General features: G+C 37.0%; 1 protein-coding gene across 5 annotated transcripts in view; it reads left to right on the top strand.

Annotated features, from left to right (window-relative positions):
* Positions 1 to 26,975, top strand: part of EDA (ectodysplasin A) — a 362,062-nt gene that overhangs the window by 292,236 nt on the left and 42,851 nt on the right. Inside the window, exon 3 of one of the 5 annotated variants that reach the window (XM_087426773.1) lies at positions 1,560 to 1,594. The exons of the other annotated variants lie outside the window; for them this stretch is intronic. Coding sequence (XP_087282899.1) covers positions 1,560 to 1,594 — 35 coding nt within the window. The remainder of the gene's footprint in view (positions 1 to 1,559; positions 1,595 to 26,975) is intronic. 5 annotated transcript variants of the gene reach the window in all.

Here is a 26,975-nt window from a genome sequence, read left to right as displayed (position 1 = left end):
TTTATGTATCAATGACCAATTTATATATTTTTCATGTTTTTAGTTTGCTTTTGCTATATAGAAATATGTCCTGTTTATGGAGCACTGTGTGATCTAATTTACTGAACAGAATGGTGGATTGACAGAACATTTGGTTGAAAATAGATTTGGAATTCAGATCTAGTTCAGCCACTAACTAGCTGTGAGACTTAGGTGGATCAAACCTCTTTAATTTCTTGGGCAAGGGAGGGGGATAGCCTAACACCCATTCTGAACACCATTCTGAACACCTCACAAGGGTATTAAGAGGATCAATACATCACAAATATATCAGAAAGTGCTTTGTAACTTAAACACCATATAAATATGAGATTCGCCAAATGTGATTACATTTGCAGTTCTAACATTCAGAAGAACATTCATTTCTTATTAGCTTCCCTTGTAGTTTGTAGATGTAGCCACAAGGTATTTTGGCCTTTGTCAGTATAGTCAAAAATGCCAGCCTTTACACACAGATGTAATTTATTTGAGAAAATGATATTAGTTCACTTTTGTCTTTTTTAAAAAAATAGAATGTTTTATTAAAATAGCTAAACATAGTAAATAAATATTATATTAAATATGATACACAGCAAAATTCCAAAGCACCTAAGTAATGTATTGCTCACTAATTATTGACTGTTATAATCCTCATTATTTTTTTAAAGCAGCTTTATTGAGATATAATTCACATACCATACACTTCACTCTTTTAATACGTACAACTCAGTAGTTTTTAGAATGTTCACAGAGTTGTGCAACCATCAACAGTCAATTTTATAACATTTTCATCACCCCAAAAAGAAATCCTCTAGCTATCATCCCCCAACTCCTCCATTCCCTCCCCCAGCCCTAAGCAACCACTAATCCACTTTCTGTCTCAATAGATTTGCCTATTCTAGACATTTCATGTCAGTGGACTCATATAATGTATGGTCTTTTGTTTCTGATTTCTTTCTCTTAGTATATTTTCAAGGTTCATCCATTTTATAGCATGTATTAATACTCCATTCCTTTTTTATTGTGGTAAAATATATATAACATAAAATTTACCATTTTAACGATTTTTAAGGATATGTTTCAGTGGCACAAAATGTATTCACAATATTGTACAACTGTCACTATTCTCCATTTCCAAAACTTTTTCATCCTCCCAAAGAGAGACTCTGTATCCATTAAACTAAAAGTCCGCATTCCCCACTCCCACCAGCCCCTGGTAACCACTCTTCTAGTTTCTAATAGTCTATGACTTTGCCGATTCCAGGTACCTTATATAAATGGAATCATACAATATTTGTCCTTTTGTGTCTGGCTTATTTCAGTTAGCATAATGTCTTCAATGTTCGTCTATGTTGAAACATGTATCAGTGCTTCATTCTTTTTATGGATGAATAATATTTCATTGTATGGATATACCATATTTCATCCATTCATCAGTTGATAGACACTTGAGTTGTTTCCACTTTGGGCTGTTATGAATAATGCTGTTGTGAACATCCGTGTACACGTTTCTAATGAAAATATGTTTTCATCTCTCTTAGGTATATACCCAGGAGTAGAATTTCAGGATCAAATGGTAACTATATGTTCTACCTTTTGAGGAACTGCCAGACTGTTTGCCAAAGCAGCTGCACCATTTTATAATCCCACTAGTAGTGTATGAGGGTTCCAATTTCTCCACATCCTCACCAACGCTTGTTATTATCTGTCTTTTTGATTATAGCCATCTACTGGATGTGAAGTCGTCTCTTATTGTGGTTTTGCTTTATATTTCCCTGATTACTAGTGATGCCAAGCATCTTTTCATGTGCTTATTGGCTATTTGTATATCATCTTTGGAGAAATGTCTATTCAGGTTCTTTGCCCATTTTTCGAGTGGGTTATTTTTCTTTTTATTGTTGAATTCTTTATATTTTCTGGATCCAAGTCTCTTATAAGATATATGATTTGCAAATATTTCCTCCCATTCTATGGGTAGTCTTTCTAACATTCTTGTTGGTATCATTTCCAGCACAGTTTTTAATTTTGATGAAGTCCAATTTATCTGTTTTTCTTTTGTCACTTGTGTTCCTCATTATTTTTTATTGCTTCTGTTATACCTTAGAAAAGAAAAATCCAGGGTATGTTTTCTACTCCCCATGTGATTTGATGTTCAATAACAACTCAAGTGGTTCTGATTTTACTGTGATTTCAGGTCTCCATAGCTTCTTTGACAATAGTAGTCTACCTTTGCCATCTTAGTTTCCCTGCAGAACTGGATGGTCTAAACGGGGAGATAAGAGTCAGTATTTCCTCTCCCTCACGCTTTTATAAGGACTGTTTCATCCTGTCTTGCAGTTCACAGAAATGGAGCAAGATTATAGTCATATAGATATATCTGTGTCTTAGCATCTAACCAACCTATACATGGTCTTTTTAATAATTGATTGAATTTTGCCTACAAAGACCTACCATAATAAGTATTCTGTAACACTTAACTATGATGTTACCTGTTAGACTCTGGCAACCTGTGCTTTTTCTGAATAGCTTCATCAAAGAATACCTCAGCAAAAGAATTTGTCTGAGCTGATTACTATAAGTGATCAAATTTATGACAGAACAAAACTCTTACACATTTAAATCAAAAACCTTAGATGACCTCTAGGGTCTCTTTCAGCCATGAAATTATATTAATTTTAGACAGAGTTTAAATTATTGCATAAAAACTATTTAACATATCTAATTCATCTATTCTGGACTAAATAAGCCAAGTGCTGTGACATAGACCTCAAGCTCTGCTCTAAAAATAACTATAATCTATTGCATTTCTACCATGTTCCAGGCACTGTGCTAGGCACTCTAATCCTTACATCATCCCTACACATGAAATGGAGGTTATTCTCATTTTACATACAGACATGGATTTCAACCTCAGAGATATTAAGTAGTTTGAGCAGAGGGTACAGGTTGTGAGAAAAGATAAGAAGAAAAATAAAGTCTTCCTTGTCTTATTTGCCCCTCTGGGCAGGTGTTCATTTGTCTTTTTGATGCTTCCAAACCTAATCTTAACCTTAAAGTATTCATGTTGACCTTCTCTGCCTGAGTCTTGGCCAGGCTGTGGTTTCTTGAGAGCTACTTGGTTGGAAACTTTTTCTAGCCATAAGCATTCTACTTGGGTTACAGGGCATCAGCTCTCTTTACTGTCTCAGGGTGGAAAAATTTTTAGAATTTTTGGAATGAAAGTTTAGAATCTTAGTAAAGCCACAAGGCACAGACCCACCCCCAAACTACTGTCTTGGTGATGTCCATCTCTCTTTACCACTAGATCCTTTTAGGTCAGTTGAATAGGACCTTGGACATTATTGCCAATGGTGTACAGTATCATTAATACACCATTAAAACTCAAAATTTAGGTTCAATTTCCCCATTCCCACACCAGAAGAATAATCTTGTACTATATAAACAAACCTATACTATAAATAGAAGAGAATCGAGCAGGAAATGTTTAGGTTGCATTGCAAAACTTTTTAGGTTTTGTTTATTTTTTCCTTTCTTTTCTTTGGACTTCTATTCTGGAGACTAGAGATAGTAATTATAAATATCAAGATAAGATGAGCATATCAATATTTTTCTGTTTCAAATGAATGATGGCTCTTTGTCCCATAAGCTGTAACATATGTAAGTATAGAGACTAAATTTAAGGCATGGGAGAAGCAGGAAACAGCCATTACGTGGTCAAGTGGGAGAAAAGTTAGATAAATACAGGCACAATTGTCAGAGATTGGTCATGTTCTCTAGAAGCTTTCACAGAGTTGTTGCATACCAACTTTGGGCCCTCATTTTATGTGATTTATATCATTGAATTCTTATTGCAATCCTGTAAAGCCAGTGTTATTCTCATTTTACAGGTGAGTAAACTGTGGCTCAGAAAGATTAAGAAATTAGCCCAAAGCTACACAACTAGTTAGTGGCAGATACAAGAATTGATCCAAGGGCTTTTTGACTCCAAAGTTCTTTCAACTACACTGCTTCCAAGTGACTTAGCATGGTCAGACACTTGCTTTTTCCTTCTAATATCCAGTGCTATAATCAGCCTGGTACTAGTAATGCAGCAGCATCTGAAGCATAATGGTTTGAGGCAAGGGTTTAAGGACCAGAAAATGACATCTAAGACAGGGGTTGTAAAGTGAAGATATGGACCTCTTCTGAAACAATGAATTTGAAATCGTATATTTTACACCAAGAATTCCAACAAGTAAAAGTCACTAGTGCTTAGAGTTGAGAATGTGAGTATGGGAAAATATTGCTGTTATTGCTTTTGAGACTTAAAGCAGCTGCTATTTGCAAACCCCTAGGGGACCCTAATTCTACCAGTCTTACTTTTACTTAACAGTAACTGTGAATGTCAAATCTTGTTTTATGCACAAGGAGCCAAAGTTTCCCCTGCCACTTACATCTTTCCCCCAAGAAACACAAAGAGCTTTATAAACCCACAAAGGAGCATTGTATAGAAAGAGAACTTAGGCCACACTAAGAGTGATCAGTTTAACTTTCCACAAATTTCCAGTGAAATTAGGAAATGTATCTTGCACAGCTTTCCATAAACCTATTAAATCTCTATCTCTTTGTTTTCCTAGACACTCTTTCACTATGGTTTCTTCCTTAAATCATTACTACCATCAGAAATCCCCTTAGATATCAAAAAATATCCATTTTTGAGGATGTTGTGTGCTCTGCTGATTTTTTTCCTTAAAAAAGAAAATAGGAGGACTTTTGTTTCTGCCAAGATGGAGAAACTTCTTTCCTTCTAGGTCCTCCCTCTTACAACTAAAAAGGCCTGGATGTAACATAACAAACAACACTCTTAAAGGTGAAAAGAACAAGGCAGACTGCCTCAGAACTTGTGGAACAATGCAGCAATGGGCTCCCTGGGTTTCCTTTTAGCCTCACATGTGTCCTAGACAGGGCACTACAGAAGCCTCTTAACTGCCAATAGGCACAGACCAAAAAAAAAATGCTAAGAAAAGCCTGATCCCCGTATCTAAAGGAAAGGGGGAAAGGGTTACCTAACAACACTAAATCTTTTTGGCAATACTTGCCCTATTCCAGCCAAAAACCAATGGAACAAAATCACACCCTCCCCACTGCCCCACAGCTTCAGTGGGGCCTAGTAGGAAGTTACTCTTCCACTCCACCCCTTCCCACAAAAAAGTAGGCGCCATTCCCCTATTCCACTGCTGGGGTAATTTTGGCAGAACTGAGCAGGCAATCCTTCTAATCCTCCATCTAGCAGAAGCAGATGGTGCTCCTATTCTCCTTCCAGAGTACTGTTAGCCCAGTCCAGTGGCACATTAAACTGCCATACTCACCCAGAAGCAAGGGGAGTTAACAACTTGGTACAAGGCACAGCTAGTTGCCACCAGACTTTGTTCCCATCTCCACATCATTGGGGCCCAATGGGGAGGCTGAGCTTCCAACCCCTCCACATCAAAAAGACTGAACAAAGGGATGTGTGTCAAGGCTAGTAAGCACTCCACTTTCCCCCTATCCCTGGTGTCAGGGAGGACCAGTGGGAAGCTGAACCTTCATACCCATCTGGCAGCAATGAGACTGAAAGAGGCAGTGTGAAGCAGGGCTAGTCAGCACTTCTATTCCCCCTCCCCTGGTGTCAGTGGGGACAGTGGTGAGCTGAGCCTCCACCCCCAGTCAGCATCAATGAGGCTTAACAAAGTGGTAAAAGGTTGAGCTAGTTGGTACTTTGCTTCTCCCTCTCTCTTCCCCTGGTGTCAGCAGGACCTTCCAGAGAGCTGAGCTTACATTTCCATTCAAAGATAATAGAAGCCGGAACCCTGTGGGTCAATGCTCCACTTTCACTGGGATAGTGTCAGCAGTCAAGCAGGTAGCTGGACTTCCACTCCACCCATTTGTAACAAGGAAGTGTAAGTCAGTGCCCCACTTTTGCCTGGGTCATGTCAGTGGGAACAGGAACATACACATATACCCAGCCCTCACATTATACCTTAACACAGGGACTGCCTGCTTTAAAAAAGATATTAAATAGGATCCAGAGTCTCATAATATAGTATCCAAAAACCTCCGGTTTACAATAAAAAATCACTCATGAATGAGAACAGGCACCAACACTGAGATGAATCAGATTTTATCTGACAAAAATTATAAAGCATTTATAATAAAAATGATCCAACAAGTAATTAAAAATTCTCTTGAAACAAATGAAGACATACAAAATCTCAGCAAAGAAATAGAAGTTATATAAAAAAAGCAAATAGAAATGATAGAACTTAAAAATACAATAACTAAAATAAACTCAGTGGATGGGCTCAATGGGAGAGTAGAGATAACATAAGATAAAATCAGTGAACTTGAGGTCAGAGCAGTAGAATTTACTCAATCTGAACAAAAGAGAGAAAAAGACTGGAAAAAAATGAACATAGCCTCAGGGAATCTGTGGGACAATAAGAAAAGATCCAGCATTCATATCGTCAGTGTCCAAAAGGAGAGGAGAGAGAAAGAAGTGCTGAAAGAGGACTCAAATAAATAATGACTGACTTAAAAAGGAAGGAAATTCTGACACATGCTGCAACATGGATGAACCTTGAGGACATTATAGTAAGTGAAATAAGCCAGTCACAAAAAGACAAATAGTGTATGATTCTACTTATATGAGGTACCTAGAGTAGTCAAATTCATAGAGACAGAAAGTAGAATGATGACTTACGGGGGTTAGGAGTAGAGGAGAGTGGGGTGTTGTTTCATGGGTATAGAGTTTCAGTTTTGCAAGATGAAAATAGTTTTGGAGATTGGGTGCACAACAATGTGAAGGTACTGTACACTTAAAAATGGTTAATATGGGCCGGCCCCGTGGCTTAGCGGTTAAGTGCGTGTGCTTCGCTGCCGGCGGCCCGGGTTCGGATCCCGGGTGCGCACCGAGGCACCACTCCTCCAGCCATGCTGAGGCCGCGTCCCACATACAGCAACTAGAAGGATGTGCAGCTATGACAGACAACTATGTACTGGGGCTTTGGGGGAAAAATAAATAAATAAAATCTTTAAAAAAAAAAAAAAGAAAGAAAGTGGGTGATCTTGGATATGTTAACAAAAAAAATGGTTAATATGGTAAATTTTATGTGTATTTTACCACAATTAATTTTTTTAATTTTAAAAAAGGAAATAATGGCTGAAAACTTCCAAAATTTGGCAAAATACATAATGCTACGGATTCAAGAAACTGAGCGAAATCAAAATATAATAAACCCAAATAAATCCATGCCAAGATACATCATAATTAAACTTCTGAAAATTAAAGATAATGAAAAAATCTTGAGAGCAGCAAGAAAAAAGATGATGCATTACTTATAAGGGAACACCAATTCAACTGTCAACAGATTTCTTATTTGAAAGCATAGAGGCCAGGAGGAAATGGTACAATGTTTTTCAAATACTGAGAGAAAACTGTCAACCACAGATCTATATCAAGAGAATCCATCCCTTCAGGAATTAAGGGAAAATAAAGAAATCTTCAGATGAATAAGAGTATTTGTTGCTAGCAAACCTACACTTAAAGATTTGCTAAAAGAAGTACTATAAACAGAAATGATAACAGAAGAAGGCTCAGAACTTCAGAAAGAAAAGAAGTACACCACAATGGTGAAAATAGGGGTACATATAATAGACTATGCTAGTTCTTGTGAGTTTCTTAAATTTATTTATAATAGCCAAAAACTGGAAACAACCCAAACATCCATCAACTGGTGGATGGATAAATGTGGTATATTCATACAATAGAACAATATTTGGCAATAATACTGACGTGTGGTACAAGATGGATGCATCTTGAAAACATTATGCTAAGTGAAAGAAGCCAGTAACATATTTTATGATTCCGTTTATATGAAATGTCCAGAATAGGCAAATCCATAGAGATAGAAAGTAAATTAATGGTTCCGGGGATGGGGGGACTTAGACGGAAATGAGGGTTGACTACTAAAGGGTACAAGGTTTCTTTTTAGGATGATGAAAATGTTCTAAAATTGATTGTAGTGATGTTTGCACAACTCCAAAAACCATTGAACTGTACATGTTAAATGGATGAATTGTACAGTATGTGAATTACATGTCCTTAGAGCGTTACCAGAAAAAAATAGGGAGTGTAAATGGCCCTAAATGGAAGTAAGATTTCTACACTTCACTTGAAGTGCTAAATCACTGATACCAGTCGACTGTCATAAGTTATATATGTATTGCAATACCTAGAGCAACCAGTAAGAACTACTAAAGAAACTATACTGAGTGAAATCCTCAAAAACATTATGAATAAATAAAGATGAAATCCTTTAAAATTGTTCAAATTACTGACAAGAAGGCAGGAAAAAGAAAACAGGAATTATAAACAGAGGGAACAAACAGAACATGAAATATAAAATGACAGACTTAAGTGCTAACAGACCATTAAATGTAAATGGTCTAAATACACCAATTAAAAGAGATTAGCAGGGTGGATTATAAAACATTATCCAACTATATAATGTCTACAAGAAATGCTGTATTCATTTTGAGTACAACAAAATAGGTAGGTTGAAAATAAGAATAGAAAAATATATACCATGCAAAAATTAATGAAAAAGAAGCATGAGTGTTTATATGCGTACAAGACAAAGTGCAATTCCAAGCAAAGAAAATTACTAGAGACAAAAAGGGATATTGAGAACCCACCCTGATTGCCTAGTGGTTAAAGTTCGGTGCTCTCACTGCTTTGGCAGCCCAGGTTCAGTTCCTGGTCATGGAACCACACCACTCATCTGTCAGTAGCCATGGCTGTGGCAGTGGCTAACATAGAAGAACTAGAAGGACTTACAACTAGAATATACAACTATGTACTGGAGCTTTGTGGATGAGGGGGAAACAAGAAGATTGACAACAGATGTTAGCTTGGGCCAAATCTTTAAAAAAAAGGGAGGGTGGGGACATTGATATGATAAAAGGATCAATCCATCAGGATGACATAACAATCCTAAATATGTACACACCAAACAACAGAGCCTCAAAATACATGAAACAAAGAAGAAACAGACAAATCCACAAATATAGTTGGGGACTTCAACAACTTGCAACAATTGATAAAATTACTAGACAGAAAATCAACAAGGATATAGAAAAACAACACAATGAACCCAACAAAATCTAACTGACATATATAGAACACTACTCCCAACAACCAGACTACGCATTTTTAAGCACCCATGGAACATTTATCAAGATAAAACATAACCTGGGCCATAGAACAAACTTCATCAAATTTAAGAGAATTATAATAATAGAGTATGTTCTCTGATCATAATGTAATCAAACTAGAAATCAATAACAGCAAAACAACAGGAAACTCTCCAAACACTTAGAAATTAAATACCATGCCTGAAAGTAATCCATAGGTCTAAGAGGAAGTCTCAAAGGAAGTTAAAAAATACATAGAGCTCACTGATCAGTGATGTCAGCATCATGGCAGAGTGAGCTCTGCCCTTAGGCTCTCCCCTCGAAGACATAACAAAAAAGACATTCATATACTAACAGAGGACATTCACACAACACAAAAGATGTCTGAGAGACCCACGTAGCCAAACGTCTGAAGGTGGGGGTGCTTGACCCCCCCGCCAGAGCAAGTGGAAGCAGGTAAGGAGAGCTCCTCTCCCTCCCGAACGGCAGCAAGTCCGGGACCCCACAGCTCTCAGAGAGAGTGAGGAGGGGCGGCCCTCCACTGGAAAACCATCACTCTCCCAGTTCTCTCACAGCCTGTGGAAAACACCCACATGGAGGTGACCGAACTGTTGCGGGGGTGTCTTCATCAAGCTAGCACCTCAGGAGAGCAGATAGTGAGGGAAGAACAAGAAGCCCCTGGGATCAGGCAGGTGAAAGGAAGCACCCCTCCCCCCGTCCAGTGCTACAGCACAACCAGTCAGCCAGAGCACCTGCGGATCGCAGTGTGTTCAGAATACACAGCTCTTGACCCCCACCCAGTGGCAGCAGGTGGAAGCTGCAACAAGATACTATCACTATGCAGACACACAAATCCACACCATCAAACAGGATGAAAAAATATATTAAATCTGTAGACCAGAAGGAAAATGACTAGCACCCAGAAATCAATCCTGAAGGCACAGAAATTTATAATCTAAATGACAGAGAATTCAAAATAGCTATGATAAAAAAACTCAACGAGTTACAAGAAAATACAGATAGACAGTTCAATGAAATCAGGAACTTCACAGAAGAGATTGAAACTATAAAGAAAAACCAATCAAAAATATTGGCCATGAAAAACACAATGGAGGAGATAAAGAGAAATCTGGAGTTTCTAAATAACAGCTGACAATATGGAGGGTAGAATTAGCAATCTAGGCGATAGGAATGCAGAAATGCTCCAGGTGGAGGAGGAGAGAGAACTAAGATTAAAAATAGATGAAGAAATTCTCTAAGAAATATCCAACTCAATTAGGAAATGCAACATAATGATCATAGGTATTCCAGAGGGAGATGAGAGGGAAAAAGGAGCAGAGAGCTTGTTCAAAGAAATAATATCTGAGTACTTCTAAAACCTGGGTAAAGAGCTGGAAATACAAGTGAATGAAGCCAATAGATCTCCTAACTGTATCAACGTAAAAAGATCCTCTCCAAGGCATATAGCAGTAAAGCTGGAAAAAGTCAATGACAAAGACAAAATATTAAGGGCAGCAAGGCAGAAGAAAAAAATGTACAAAGGAACTCTTGTCTGGCTTTCAGCAAGTTTCTCAGCAGAAACCTTACAGGCTAGGAGAGAGTGGAATGATATATTCAAAATTCTGAAAGACCAAAACTTTCAGCCATGACCAAAACTTTCAGCCAAGAATACTCTATCCAATGAAAATATCCTTCAGATATGATGAGGAAATAAAAACTTTCCCAGATAAACAAAACCTAAGGGAGTTCATCGCCACAAGGCCCCCAATACAAGAAAAGCTCAAGAAGGCCCTCATACCTGAAAAAAAAAAGAGACAAAGGGGATACAAAGCCTTGAGCAAGGAGAAAAATAGGTAGACAAAATCAGAAAAATTTCAGCTCTCTATCAGAACAGGTTAGCAAACAATTATAACATCAATGATAAAGGGAAGGAAAACACCAAAAATAAATATAATCTCATTTTAACCACAAACTCATAACACAAGAGGAAGAAGCTGTGACAATAATTATGTAGAAGGTGAAGAGGAAAGGGATGGAATCAACTTAGTCTAAGGAAATAAGAGGCTATCAGAAAATGGACTATCTCATCTACGAGATTTTTTATACAAACCTCATGGTAACCACTAAACAAATAATCAGAACAGAGACACATATGATATATAAAGAGAAAACTAAGAAAACCATCATAAAGAACTACCAAACTGAATTGGTAGTCTGAAACACACGGGACAAGAAACAAAGGAATGCAAAAGAACCAGAAAATAAGCAATAAAATAGCAGCACTAAGCCCTCATATATCAATAATCACTCTAAATGTAAATGGATTGAATTGTCCAATCAAAAGACACAGAGTGGTGGGATGGATTAAACAACAAGACCCAATAATATGCTGCCTCCAGGAAACACATGTCAGCTCTAAAGATAAACACAGGCTCAGAGTGAAGGGATGGAAGATGATACTCCAAGCTAATGGCAAACAAAAGAAGCAAGTGTTGCCATACTTATATCAGACAAAGCAGACTTCAAGATAAAACAGGTTATGAGAGACAAAAAGCAGCAATATATAATGATAAAAGGGACACTCCAACAAGAAGACATATCGCTTATAAATATATATGCACCCAACACTGGAGCACCAAAATACATAAAGCAACTATTAACAGACCTAAAGGGAGAAATTAACAACATCACAATAGTAGTAGGGGACCTAAACACCACACTTACATCAATGGATAGACCATCCAGACAGAAAGTCAATAAGGAAATTGTGGACTTAAACATAAAACTAGACCAGATGGACTTAATAGATATATATAGAGCACTCCATGCAAACACAGCAGAATACACATTCTTTTCAGGCGTTCATGGAACATTCTCAAGCATAGACCATATGTTGGGAAACAAGGCAAGCTTCCATAAATTTAAGAAGATTGAAATCATAACAAGCATCTTTTCTGACCATAATGCTATGAAAATAGAAATCAACCACAAGAAAAACACTGGGAAAGTGACAAAGATGTCGAGACTAAACCACATGCTACTGAACAACCAATGGATCCTTGAAGAAATTAAAGGAGAAATCAAAAAATATCTGGAGACAAATGAAAATAAAAACACATCATACCTACTCATATGGGATGCAGCAAATGTAGTCCTCAGAGGGAAATTCATGGCAAAACAGGCCCACTTTAACAAACAATAAAACTATGAAATAATCATAAACTACACCTAACAGAATTAGGCAAAAAAAAAAAAAAAAAGTCAGCAGGAGTGAAATAATAGAAATTAGAGCAGAAATAAATTAAATTGAAACCAAACAACAGTAGAAAGGATCAATTAAACAAAGAGCTGGTTCTTTGAGAAAATAAACAAAATTGACAAACCCTTAGCCAGACTCACTAATAAAAAAAGAGAGAAGGCCGAAATAAGTAAAATTAGAAATGAAAGAGGAGAAATTACAACAGGTACCACAGAAATACAAAAGATTATAAGAGAATACTATGAAAAACTATATGCCAACAAATTGGACAATCTAGAAGAAATGGATAAATTCTTAGACTCATACAACCTCCCAAAACTGAATCAAGAAGAAATAGAGAATCGGAATAGACCAATCACAAGAGATGGAAACGATAATCAAAAACCTCCTAAAAAATAAAAATCCAGGACCAGATGGCTTCTCTGGAGAATTTTACCAAACATTCAAATAATATTTAATACCTATCTTTCTCAAACTATTCCAAAAAAATAGAGGAAGATGGAACACTTCCCAACACAAGCTACAAGCCCAACATCAGCCTAATACCAAAGCCAGACAGGAACAATACAAAGAAGGAAAATATCGCTGATGAACATAGAGGCAAAAATCTTCAACAAAATATTTGCAAACCAAATATAGCAATACCTTTAAAAGATCATATACCATGATCAAGTGGTATTTAAACAGGGACACAGGGATGGTTCAACATCAACAAATTAATCAATGTGATACACCACATTAACAAAATGAATAAAAACCACATGATCATCTCAATAGATGCAGGGAAAGCATTTGACAAGATCCAAGATCCATTTATGATAAAAACTCAATAAAATGGGTATAGAAGGAAAGTACCTCAACATAATAAAGGCCATATATGACAAACTCAAAGCCAACATCATACTCAATAGGGAAAAACTGAAAGCCATCCCTCTGAGAACAGGAATAAGACAAGTGTGCCCACTCTTGCCACTCTTATTCTACATAGTATTGGAGATTTTGGCCAGAGAAATTAGGCAAGAAAAAGAAATAAAAGGAATCCAAATAGGCAATGAAGAATTGAAACTGTCACTGTTTGCACACATGATTTTATGTATAGAAAATCCTAAAGAATCCATCAGAAAACTATTAGAAATGACAACTATAGCAAAGTTGCAGGCTACAAAATCAACTTAAAAAAATCAGTTGCATTTCTATACACTAACAATGAACTAGCAGAAAGAGAAATCAAGAATACAATCCCATTTACAAACACAACAAAAAGAATAAAATATCTAGGAATAAATTTAACCAAGGAGGTGAAAGATCTATACCATGAAAAGTATAAGACATTATTGAAAGAAATCAAAGAAGACATAAAGCAATGGAAAGATATTCCATGCTCATGGATTGGAAGAATCAACATAGTTAAAACATCCATGCTACCTAAAGCAGTCTACAGATTCAATGCAATCCCAATCAGAATCTCAATGACATTCTTCACGGAAATTGAACACAGAATACGAAAATTCATATGTGGCAACAAAAGACCCCGAAAAGCTAAAGCAATCCTGAGAAAAAAGAACAAAGCTGGAGGCATCACAATCCCTGACTTCAAAATATACTACAGGGGCTGGCCCCATGGCTTAGCGGTTAAGTGCGTGCACTCCACTACTGGTGGCCCGGGTTCGGATCCCAGGCACACACTGACGCACCACTTGTCCAGCCATGCTGAGGCAGCGTCTCACATACAGCAACTACAAGGATGTGCAAGTATGACATACAACTATCTACTGGGTCTTTGGGGAGAAAAGGGGAAAATAAGGAGAAGGATTTGCAATAGATGTTAGCTCAGGGCCGGACTTCCTCAGCAAAAAGAGGAGGATTGGTATGGATGTTAGCACAGGACTGATCTTCCTCACAAATAAAAATGTATATATATATATATACTACAAAGCTATAATAATCCAGACAGTCTGGTACTGGTACAAAAACGGACACACAGATCAATGGAAGAGAATTGAAAGCCCAGAAATAAAACCACACATATACATACAGCTGATCTTCAACAAGGCGCTAAGAATATACAATGGAGAAAGGAAAGTCTTTTCAATAAATGGTGCTGGGAAAACTGGACAGCCACATGCAACAGAATGAAAATAGACCGTTATCTTGCACCGTACACAAAAATTAACTCAAAATGGATCAAAGACTTGAATGTAAGACCTGAAATCATAAAAATCCTAGAAGAAAATATAGGCAGTACACTCTTTGGCATCAGTCTTAGAGGGATTTTTGAATTCCATGTCTACTCAGACAAGGGAAACAAAAGGAAAAATAAACAAGTGGGACTTCATCACACTAAAGAGCTTCTGTAAGGCAAAGGAAACCAGCATCAAAATGAATAGACAACCCACCAGCTGGGAGAAAATATTTGCAAATCATATATCTGACAAGGGGTTAATGTCCGTAATATATAAAGAACTCACACAACTGAACAACAAAAAAAAACCTGATAAAAAAAAATGGGTGGAGCATATGAACAGACATTTGTCCATGGAAGATAGACAGATGACCAATAAGCACCTGAAAAGATGTTAAAGATCACTAATCATCAGGGAAATGCTAATCAAAACTACACTAAAGTATTACCTTACACCTGTTAGAATGGCTATAATCACCAAGATAAATAATAAAAAATGTTGGAGAGGTTGTGGAGAAAAGGGAACCCTCATGCACTACTGGTGGGAATGCAAACTGGCGCAGCCTCCATGGAAAACAGTACGGAGAATCCTCAAAAGATTAAAAATAGAAATACCATATGACCCAGTTATCCCACTACTGTGTATTTATCCAAAGAACTTGAAATCAACAATCCAAAGAGGCTTATGCACCCCTATGTTCATTGCATTATTCACTATAGCCAAGACATGGAAGCAACCTAACAATGAGATATCACCTTACACGAATCAGAATGGCTATAATTACCAAGACAAAAAAACAACAAATGTTGGAGAAGATGTGGAGAAAAGGGAACCCTCATCCACTACTGGGGGGAATGCAAACTACTGCAGCCACTATGGAAAACAGTATGGAAATTTCTCAAAATATTAATAATGGAAATACCATACAATCCAGCTATCCCACTACTGGGCATTTATCCAAACAACTTGAAATCAATGATCCAAAGACATTTATGCACCCCTATGTTCATTGCAACATTATTCACAAAAGCCATGATGTGGAAGCAACTCAAGTGCCCATCAACTGATGATTGGATAAAGAAGATGTGGTATATATATACAATGGATACTGCACAGCCATAACAAAAGACAAAATCATCCCATTCGCCCACAACATGGATGGAGGGTATTAAGTTAAGTGAAATAAGCCAGACAAAGAAAGACAAATGATTATGAAATGTATGATTTCACTCATTTGTGGAAGATAAACTAACACAAGCACAGAGAGAACAGTTCGGTGGTTACCAGGGGGAAGAGGGTTGGGGGGTGAGCACAAGGGGTGAAGGGCTACATTTATATGGTGACTGAAAATAACGTACAACTGAAATTGCACAGTGTTATAAACTACTATGATGTCAATTTAAAAAAATACATAGGGCCGGCCCCGTGGCGTAGCGGTTAAGTGCGTGCGCTGTGCTGCTGGCACCTCAGGTTCAGATCCTGGGCGCCCAGCGAGGCACCACTTGTCAGGTCATGCTGTTGCAGTGTCCCATATAAAGGGCAGGAAGATAGGCACAGATGTTACCCCAGGTCCAGTCTTCCTCAGCATAAAAAGGAAGGATTGGCATGGATGTTTGCTAATGGCTGATCTTCCTCACACACACACACAAAAATACATAGAGCTCAATGTAATTAAAATCTCCCCAAAAAGGAATCTTCAAGCCCAGGTGGTTTCGCTGAATAACTCTACCAAATATTTTAAGAATTAGCACCAATTTTATACAATCTCTTGTAGAAAATAGGAGAGGAGGAAACATTTACCAACTTATTTGATGAGACCAATGTCACCCTGATACCCAAACCAGACAAAGCAGCACTAAAAAGGAAAACTAAGGACCAATATCTCTCATCCAATTAAGTGCAAAAATCCTCCACAAAATATTAGCAAATAGAGTGCCACGATATACAAAACAATTATACATCATGACTAAGTGGGATTTATTCCATCCTTTATGCAAGATTGGTTTAACATTTGGAAATCAATAAGTTTAGCCCCACATATCAACAGGCTAAAGAAGAAAAATTATGTGATCTTATCAATTGATGGTGGAAAAGCACTTGAGAAAATCAAACACCCATTCATCATTTAAACCCTCATTAAACTAGGAGTACAGAGGAACTTCCTCAAATTGATCAAAATCATCTATAAATAAAACTACAGCCAGCATCATACTTTATGGTAAAAGACTGAATGCTTTCCTCCTAAGATTGGAACAAGGCAAGGATATGTACTGTCACCATTCTTACTCAACATGGAACTTGCTCAACTTGCCTTAGCAAAAAAAAGAAATGAAAGGCATACTGATGAGAAAGAAGAAATAAAACTATTTCTATTTGCAGATGATATGATTGTCTACGTAGAAAATCCCAAATGATCTGCCAAAAAAAAAAAAATCCTAGAACTAATACACGTTCAACAAAGTCGGTATGCAAGATTAAAATGCAAAACTCAATTATATTTCTGTATACACTTGTTATATTTGAAGTGAGTTTCTTGTAGCCAGCTGTAGTCAAGTCGTTTTTTAATCCACGCTGCAAATCTGTCTTTTCATTGGTGCATTTAGACCATTTACATTTAAGGTAATTGTTGATATGTTAGGGCTTAAATCTGCCAAGTTTTTTTGTTTTCTCTTTATCCTGTGTTCTTTTTTATTTCTGTTTTCTTTTTTTCTGCTTTCCTGTGGAGTACTTGAACAGTTTTTAGAATTCCACTTTAATAGGGCTTTTGAATATATCTCTTTGTGTAGGTTGTTTAGTGGTTGCTCTTGGTATTACATTATGTGTACATAGCATATCAATCTACTGGTATTGAAATACCAATTTGAGTAAACTGTAGAAACCTTACCTCTCTTAAGTCCCTTTACTCTCCCCTCCTCCAATTATAATATAATTTTTAAAAATATTTCTCTACATATATTGGAGCCACATAAGACAGTGTTATAACTTTTGATTCAATTGTAAAATGTAATTCAGAAAAGTCAAAAGGAGAAAGTCTATTGTATTTACCTTATTTTTACTCTTTTGTTCTTTCTTCCTTCCTGATGTACCAAAATTCCTACTTTTATCATTTCCTTTCTCTTTCTGAGCTTCCTTTAGCTATTATTTTAGGTTAGGTCTGCTGGTGAGAAATCCTGTTAGTTTTCCCTCATCTGAGATATCTTGATTTCCCTTTAATTTCTGAAAAATATTTTCACTGAGTATAGGATTCAGTGCTTGACAGTTCTTTTCTTTCAGCACCTGAAAAATGTTGTGCCACTTCCTTCTGGCCTTCCTGGTTTCTTAGAGGAAATCCACTGCCATTTGAATTGTTTTTCCCAACTAGATAAGGTTTCAATTTTCTCTGGCTGCAAAGATTTTTTTCTCTGTTTTTAGTTTTCAAAAGTTTAATTTGATGTGACTACGGTTGAGCACATCAGCTGAGCTTTTTATTTGTTTTTCTTTTTCAGTTTTAATATTTCCATTCGGTTCTTATTTATATCTTCCATTTATTTACTGAGACTTTCTATTTCTTTGTGAGGCTTTCTATTTTTTCATTTGTTCATAATTACTCATTGAAGCATTCTTATGATGGTTATTTTAAAAATATTTGTCATCCATTTCTTCAAAGAAGATATACAGATGGCCAACAGGTGCATGAAAAGATGTTCAACATCATTAACTATCAGGGAAACACAAATCAAAACTACAATGAGATATCACCTCATGCCTGTCAGAATGGCTATAATTAACAAGACAGGAAACAACAAGTGTTGGAGAGAAGGGAACTCTCATACACTGCTGGTGGGAGTACAAACTGGTGCAGCCACTATGGAAAACAGTGTGGGGATTCCTCAAAAAATTAAGGATAGAACTACCATATGATCCAGCCATCCCACTGCTGGGTATTTATCCAAAGAACTTGAAAACACCAATGCGTAAAGATACATGCACCCCTGTGTTCATTGCAGCCTTATTCACAACAGCCAAGACTTGGAAGCAGCCTAAGTGCCCATCAAGGCACAAATGGATAAAGAAGATGTGGTATATATACACAATGGAATACTACTCAGCCATAAGAAATGATAAAATCCAGCCATTTGTGACAACATGGATGGACCTTGAGGGTATTATGCAAAGTGAAATAAGTCAGAGGGAAAAGGTCAAATACCATATGATTTCCCTCATTAAGTAGTAGATAATAACAACAACAAACAAACACATAGAGACAGAGATTGGATTGGCAATTACCAGACAGCAAGAGGGGAGGGAGGAGGGCAAAAGGGATAATTATGCACATGTGTGTGGTTATGGATTCTAATTAGTATTTGGGTGGTGAACATGAGAAAATGATGTAATCCATGCAGAAATAGAAGTATAATGATGTACACCTGAAATTTATACAATGTTATAAACCAATGTTACTGCAATAAACAAAAAAATAAAAATATTTGTCATAGAGTCCTGTCATCTCTGTCATCTCACTAGTTGGCTTCTCTTGATTATCTTTTTTCATTCAGTTTGAGATATTCTTGGTTCTTGGTATGACAAGTAGTTTTTTATTGAAACCTTGACGTTTCACATTTTGTTTTAAGGCTCTGGATATTATTTACAGCTTCTGCTTTAACTGGCTTTTTGTGACACTCTTCTGTCAGGGGGAGAGGGGATTGCCACCTAATTACTTCCAGGTAGATGTAGAAGTGCAGGTCCCACACTTGGTCTCCTTTGACACCTGAGAGAGAAGGGGCTTCTCATTACTGCTGGGTAGGGGTGGGAGTTCCAACTCACCACGTGCTTGGTCTCTTCTGACACTGCAAGTGGGGGAGTATAGTTACCTGCTAGTGGGGATGAAAGTCCCAGCTCCCTATTCAGCCTTCTCTCATACCACATCTGCAGGGGATTGGGGCACCTTGTTATAACTTCATCAGAGTGGAACTCTAGGTTTCCCACTTGGCCTTTGGTGGCATGGGTAGGGGTGGGACAAGTGTTTTTCTGTAGTGTTTGGCTGAAGTAGAGAGGTTATTGTCTAAAAGTTTTCTCTCATACCAGATTGCTCCTTTCCTGGTCCTTTGGCTCAAGAGAGGAGGATTTTGTTAGGGTTTTTCTTTGTCTGCTCCTGTTGGTATTTCTGGGTTGCTGTCTTCTTCAGTTACAAGTCTGGGATATATTGAGTGAAAAGAAAACCTGCAAAACATCACTATGTCATTCCTTGGGTCCCAAGATTCCCAGACGGTTTGCCTTCTCTCCACCTTTCAAAGTCTTCTTACGTTTGTTTTATTATATAATGTCCAGGATATTTTGTTGTACTTAGTGGAAAGAATAAGGAAAAGTATGTCTACTCCAGGAAACTTATTATTCATTTAATGGCTACAGGATCCATACTGACCCCGTTTCATTCCTTATATTGGTGATTTCTGTCTATTTTACTTTTTACTTTGTCAAACTTGCCAAAGATTTTTCAATTTTATTGATTTTTCCTAAAGAATTATATTTTTGTTTCATTGATTTTCTCTTTGTCTTCCTGTTTCCAATTTCATTGATTTCTGCCTTGTCTTTATTAATTTCTTCCTTCTGATTACTTTGGGCATATTTTGCTCTTCTTTTTCTAGTTTCCTGAGGTAGGAATTTAAATTATTTCTTTGAGACCTTTCCTCTTTTCTTTTCTTTTTATTTTTTTGTGAGGAAGATCAGCCATGAGCTAACATCCATGCTAATCTGCCTCTTTTTGCTGAGGAAGACCGGCTCTTAGCTAACATCTATTGCCAATCCTCCTCCTTTTTTTCCCCCAAAGCCCCAGTAGATAGTTGTATGTCATAGTTGCACATCCTTCTAGTTGCTGTATTTGGTACGTGGCCTTAGCATGGCCGGAGAAGCGGTGCGTTGGTGTGCGCCTGGGATCCGAACCCGGGCTGCCAGTAGCGGAGCACACGCACTTAACCACTAAGCCATGGGGCTGGCCCCCTTTCCTCTTTTCTAATGTAAGCACTTAGTGCTATAAATTTCCCTGTCAGCACTGCTTTAGTTGCATCCCATGCATTTTGATATGTAGTGTTTTCATTTGCATTCAGTTCTGTGTGTTTTTTTGTTTCCTTTGAGACTTCTCTTCAACTCATTGGTTGTTTGAAGTGTGTTTTTAGTTTCCAAATGTCTGTAGATTTTCGTATTTTCTTTGTATTACTGATTTCTAGTCTGAGTCCCTTTTGTTCATAGAATACATTCTGTATTCTTTCTTTTTATTTATTTATTTATTTTTTTGTATGTGAGGAAGATCAGCCCTGAGCTAACACCCATGTTAATCCTCCTCTTTTTGCTGAGAAAGACCAGCTCTGAGCTAACATCTATTGCCAATCCTCCTCCTTTTTTTTTTCACCCAAAGCCCCAGTAGATAGTTGTATGTCATAGTTGCACATCCTTCTAGTTGCTGTATGTGCGACACGACCTCAGCATGGCCGGAGAAGCAGTGTGTCATTGCGTGCCCAGGATCCGAACCTGGGCCACCGGTAGCGGAGCGCGCACTTAACTGCTAAGCCATGGGGCCGGCCCCTGTATTCTTTCAATGCCTCTAAATTTGTGGAAGTTTGCTTTTTAATCCAGGATATGATCTGTCTTAGTGAATGTTCCATGGGGACTTAAAAAATTGTGTATTTTGCTGTTTTTGGGGAAAGTGTTATATAAACGGAAATTAGACCCTCTTTGAGGATTGTAGTGTTCAGTTCTATATATTTGCTAATTTTCTGTCTGGTGGTTCTATGAACTGCTGTTAGTGGGGTGTTAAAGTCCTTAACTATAATTTTGGATTTTTATGTCTGTCTTTTCAATTCTGTTTTGTTTTTACATATTTTGAAGTTCTGTTGTTTGGTGCATACACATTTATGTTTTCTGTGTCTTCTCGGTGTATCCATCCTTTTATCATTTTGTGATGTCCTTCTCTATCTCTGGTAATTTTCTTTGCTCTAAAGTCTACTTTATCTCATAATAATGTAGCCAATCTTCTCTTTTTTTCTTGAGTAATGTTAGTGTGATATATCTTTTTCCATTCTTTTACTTTTAACCTATGTCTTTGCATTTGAAGTGAGGTTTTGTTGACAGCATATAATTGAGTCGTTTTTTTTCCAGTAACTTTATTGAGATCTTAATGGCTTATAACATTGTGTAACTTCGGTTGTACATTATTCTTTATCAGTTTCTGAGTAGATTTCGTCATGGTCACCCCAAGTCGTCTAATTATTGTCCGTCACTGTGCATATGTGTACCTTTACCCCTTTCACCCACCCCCCACCCCCTTCCCCTCTGATAACCACTAATCTGTTCTCTTTATCCATGTATTTGTTATATTCCATGCATGAGTGAAATCATGCAGTATTTCTCTTTCTCTGTCTGGCTTATTTTACTTAACATCATACCCTCAAGGTCCATCCGTATTGTTGCAAATGGGATGATTTTGTCTTTTTTTATAGCTGAGTAGTATTCCATTGTATATATATATACCATATCTTCTTTATCCAATCATCAGTTGGTGGGCACTTAGGTTGCTTCCACGTCTTGGCTTTTGTGAATAATGCTGCAATGAACATAGGGGTGCATAAATGTCTTTGAATCATTGATTTCAAGTTGTTTGGATGAATGGCCAGTAGTGGGATAGCTGGATTGTATGTTATTTCCATTATTAATATTTTGATAAATTTCCATGCTGTTTTCCATAGTGTCTGCAGTAGTTTGCATTCCCACCATCAGTGGATGAGGGTTCCCTTTTCTCCACATCTTCTCCAACATTTGTTTTTTGTTTTTTTTTTTGTCTTGGTAATTATAGCCATTCTGACTGTTGTAAGGTGATATCTCATTGTTGTTTTGACTTGCATTTCCCTAATTAGTGGCATTGAACATCGTTTCATGTGTCTTTTGGCCATCGGTATATCTTCTTTGGAAAAATGCCTGTTCATATCCTCTGCCCATTTTTTGATTGGGTTGTTTGTTTTGTTGTTGTTGAGTTGTATGAGTTCCTTGTATATTATGGAGATCAACCCCTTGTTGGATAAGTGATTTTCAAATATTTTCTCCCTGTTGTTGGGTTGTCTTTTCGTTTTGTTCATGGTTTGCTTTGCTTTGCACAAGCTTTTTAGTTTGATGTGCTCTCATTTGTTAACTTTTTCTTTTGTTTCCCTTGCCTAGTCAGACATGGCGTTTGAAAATATGCTGCTAATATCAGTGTCCAATAGCGTACTTCCTATATTTTTTTCTAGGAGTTTTATGGTTTCAGGTCTTACATTCAAGTCTTTAATCCATTTTGAGTTAATTTTTGTGTATGGTGCAAGATTATGGTCTACTTTCATTCTTTTGCATTGGGCTGTCCAGTTTTCCCAGCACCATTTATTGAGGAGACTTTCCTTTCTCCATTGTATGTTCTTGGCTCCTTTGTCAAAGATTAACTGTCCATAGATGTGTGGTTTTATTTCTGGGCTTTCAATTCACTTCCATTGATCTGTGTGTCCGTTTTTGAACCGGTACCATGCTGTTTTGAGTAATATAGCTTTGTAGTATATTTTGAGGGCAGGGACTGTGATGCCTCCAGCTTTGTTCTTTTTTCTCAGGATTGCCTTGGCTATTCTGTGTCTTTTGTTGCCCCATATGAATTTTCGTATTCTTTGTTCAATTTCCATGAAGAATGTCATTGGGATTCTGATTGGGATTGCATTGACTCTCTAGATTGCTTTAGGTAGTATGGACATTTTAACTATGTTGATTCTTCCAACCCATGAGCATGGAATGTCTTTCCATTTCTTTGTGTCTTCTTCAATTTCTTTCAATAATGTCTTATAGTTTTCAGTGTATAGGTCTTTCATCTCTTTGGTTAAGTTTATTCCTAGATATTTTATTCTTTTTGTTGAGATTATAAATGGGATTGTATTCTTGATTTCTCTTTCTGCTAGTTCCTTGTTAGTGTATAGAAATGCAAATGATTTTATGAGTTGATTTTGTATCCTGCAACTTTGCTGCAGTTGTTGATTATTTCTAATGGTTTTCTGATGGATTCTTTAAGCTTTTCTATATATAGGATCTTGTCATATGCAAACAGTGAGAGTTTCACTTCTTCCGCTCCAATTTGGATTCCTTTTATTTCTTTTTCTTGTCTAGTTGCTCTGGCCAAAACCTCCAGAACTGTGTTGAATAGGAGTGGTGAGAGTGGGCACCCTTGTCTTGTTCCTGTTTGCAGAGGGATGGCTTTCTGTTTTTCACCATTAAGTATGATGTTTTCTGTGGGTTTGCCATATATGGCCTTTATTATGTCAAAGTACTTTCCTTCTATACCCATTTAGCGAGAGTTTTTTATCGTAAATGGATTTTGGATCTTGTCAAATGCTTTCCCTACATCTATTGAGATGATCATGTGGTTCTTATTCCTCATTTTGTTAATGTGCTGTATCACATTGATTGATCTGCAGATGTTGAACCATCCCTGCACCTCTGGAATAAATCCCACTTGATCATGGTGTATGATATTTTTAAGGTATTGATGTATTTGGTTTGCCAATATTTTGTTGAGGATTTTTGCCTCTATGATCATTAACGATATTGGTCTGTAATTTTCCTTGTTTGTGTTGTTCTCGTCTGGTTTTGGTATGAAGGTGTTGTTGGCCTCATAGAATGAGTTGGGAAGCATTCCATCTTCTCCAATGTTTTGGAATAGTTTGAGAAGGATAGGTTTTAAATCTTCTTTGAATGTTTGGTAAAATTCTCCAGAGAAGACATCTGGTCCTGAACTCTTGTTTTTTGGGAGGTTTTCGATTACTGTTTCAATCTCTTTACTTGTGATTGGTCTATTCAGATTCTCTATTTCTTCTTGATTCAGTTTTGGAAGGTTGTGTGAGTCTAAGAATTTATCCATTTCTTCTAGGTTTGCCAAATATGCCAATTTGTTGGCATATAGTTTTTCATAGTATAATCTTATAATCCTTTGTATTTCTGCAGAATCTGTTGTAATTCCTCCTCTTTCATTTCTAATTTATTTATTTGAGGCTTCTCTTTTTTTCTTGGTGAGTCTGGCTAAGGGTTTTCCAATTTTGTTTATCGTATCAAAGAACTAGCTCTTAGTTTCATTAATCCTTTCTACTGTTTTTTTAGTCTCTATTTCTGCTCTGATTTTTATTATTTCCCTCCTTCTGCTGACTTTGGGCTTTGTTTGTTCTCTTTTTCTGATTCTATTAGGTGCAGTTTTATGTTACTTATTTAAGATTTTTCTTCTTTCTTGAGACGGGCCTGTATTCCTATGAATTTCCCTCTTATGGCTGCTATTGCTGCATCACATAGGAGTTGGTATGTTGTATTTTCATTTTCGTTTGTCTCCAGGTATTTTTTTAATTTCTTCTTTGATTTCTTCATTGATCCAATGGTTGTTCAGTAGCATGTTGTCTAGTCTGCACATATTTCTGCCTTTCCCAGTTTTTTCTTGTAGTTGATTTATAATTTCATAGTACTGTGGTCAGAAAAGATGGTTAGGATGATTTCAATCTTCTTACATTTATTGAGGCTTGCCTTGTTTCCCAAAATATGGTCTATCTTTGAGAATGATCCATGTGCACTTGAGAAGAATGTATATTCTGTTTTGGGATGGAATGCTCTGTATATATCTATTTAGTCCATCCGATCAAGTGTTTCATTGAAATCTACTATTTCTTTGTTGACATTTTGTCTGGATGATCTGTCCATTGATAGAAGTGGGGTGTTGAGATCCCCTACTATTATTGTGTTGTTGTTAATTTCTCCCTTCAGGTCTGTTAATAGTTGCTTTATGTACTTTGGTGCCCTTGTGTTATGTGCATATATATTCATAAGTGTCATTTCCTCTTGGTGGAATGACCCTTTTATCATTATATACTGCCCCTCTTTGTCTCTCATTGTCTTTTTTAACTTGAAGTCTTCTTTGTCTTATATAAGTATGGCAACACCTGCTTTCTTTTGTTTTCCATTAGCTTGGAGTATCATCTTCCATCCCTTCCCTCTGTGCCTATGTTTGTCTTTAGAGCTGAGATGTGTTTCCTGGAGGCAGCATATGGTTGGATCTTGTTTTTTAACCCATCCACCTAGTCTGTGTCTTTCAACTGGAGAATTCAGTCCATTTACATTTAGAATGATTATTGATACATGAGGGTTTAAGACTGCCATTTCATCTCTTGTTTTCTGGTTGATCTATGTTTCCATTGTTTCTCTTCCTTTGTATTTCTGACTGCCATTTCATTTTGGTGGTTTGCTGAGGAGGTTTTCTCAGTTTTCTCTCTTTTTGTGCATTGTAGGTCTGCTCTAATTTTTTGTTTAGTGGTTACCATGAGGTTTGTATAAAAGTTCTCTTAGGTGAAATAGTCCATTTTCTCATAGCTTCTTATCTCTGTTAGCCTAAACCAGTTCCATCCCTTTCCTCGTCCCCTTCTGAGTTATTGTTGTTACAAATTATTCTGTTTTTAATTCTGTGTTTGTGAGTAAGTTGAAGTGTTTATAGTTACTTTTGATGCTTTCCTTCCCTTTATCTTTATGTTATAACTGAGTATTTGCTTCCCTGTTCTTCTAGAGAGCTGAAGTTTTCTGATTTGTCTGTCTAATTACCTCCTTGCTCAAAGCTTTGTAGGCCTTGGCCTTTTTGTTTGCGGTGTGAGCACATCTTTAATTATTTCTCGTAGGGGAATTCTAGTGGCAATGAACTCTCTCAGCTTTTGTTTATCTGGGAAAGCTTTTATTTCTCCATCGTATCTGAAGGAAAGTTTCACTGGATAGAGTATTCTTGGCTGCAAGTTTTTATCTTTCAGTGTTTTGAATTTATCGTTCCATTCTCTCCTAGCCTGTAGGGTTTCTGCCAAGAAATCTGCTGAAAGCTTGATAGGGGTTGCTTTCTATGTTGTTTTCTTTTGTCTTGTTGCCCTTAATATTTTTTTCTTTGTCATTGACTTTTGCCAGTTTTACTATTATATGCCTTGGAGAAGGTCTTTTAGCGTTGATGTAATTAGGCATTCTATTAGCTTCATGTATTTGTAAATCTGGTTCCTTTTCCAGGTTTGGGAAGTTCTCAGCTATTATTTCTTTGAACAAGCTCTCTGCTGCTTTCTCCCTCACTTCTCCCTGTGGAATACCTAGAATCCTTATGTTGCTTTTCATAATTGAGTCAGATATTTGTCAAAGAATTCCTTCATTTTTTAAAAATCTCATTTCTGTCTTCTCCCCTACCCATAGCATTTCTATATTTTATCCTCTAAATCACTAATTCTTTCCCCCAGAACATCAGCTCTATTCTTTATGGATTCTAG

The sequence above is a fragment of the Ceratotherium simum genome, chromosome X, assembly GCF_057802395.1.
Source record: "Ceratotherium simum simum isolate JZ-2026a chromosome X, ASM5780239v1, whole genome shotgun sequence".
Classification (NCBI taxonomy): domain Eukaryota; kingdom Metazoa; phylum Chordata; class Mammalia; order Perissodactyla; family Rhinocerotidae; genus Ceratotherium; species Ceratotherium simum.
This window is presented reverse-complemented; position numbering and strand designations above follow the sequence as displayed.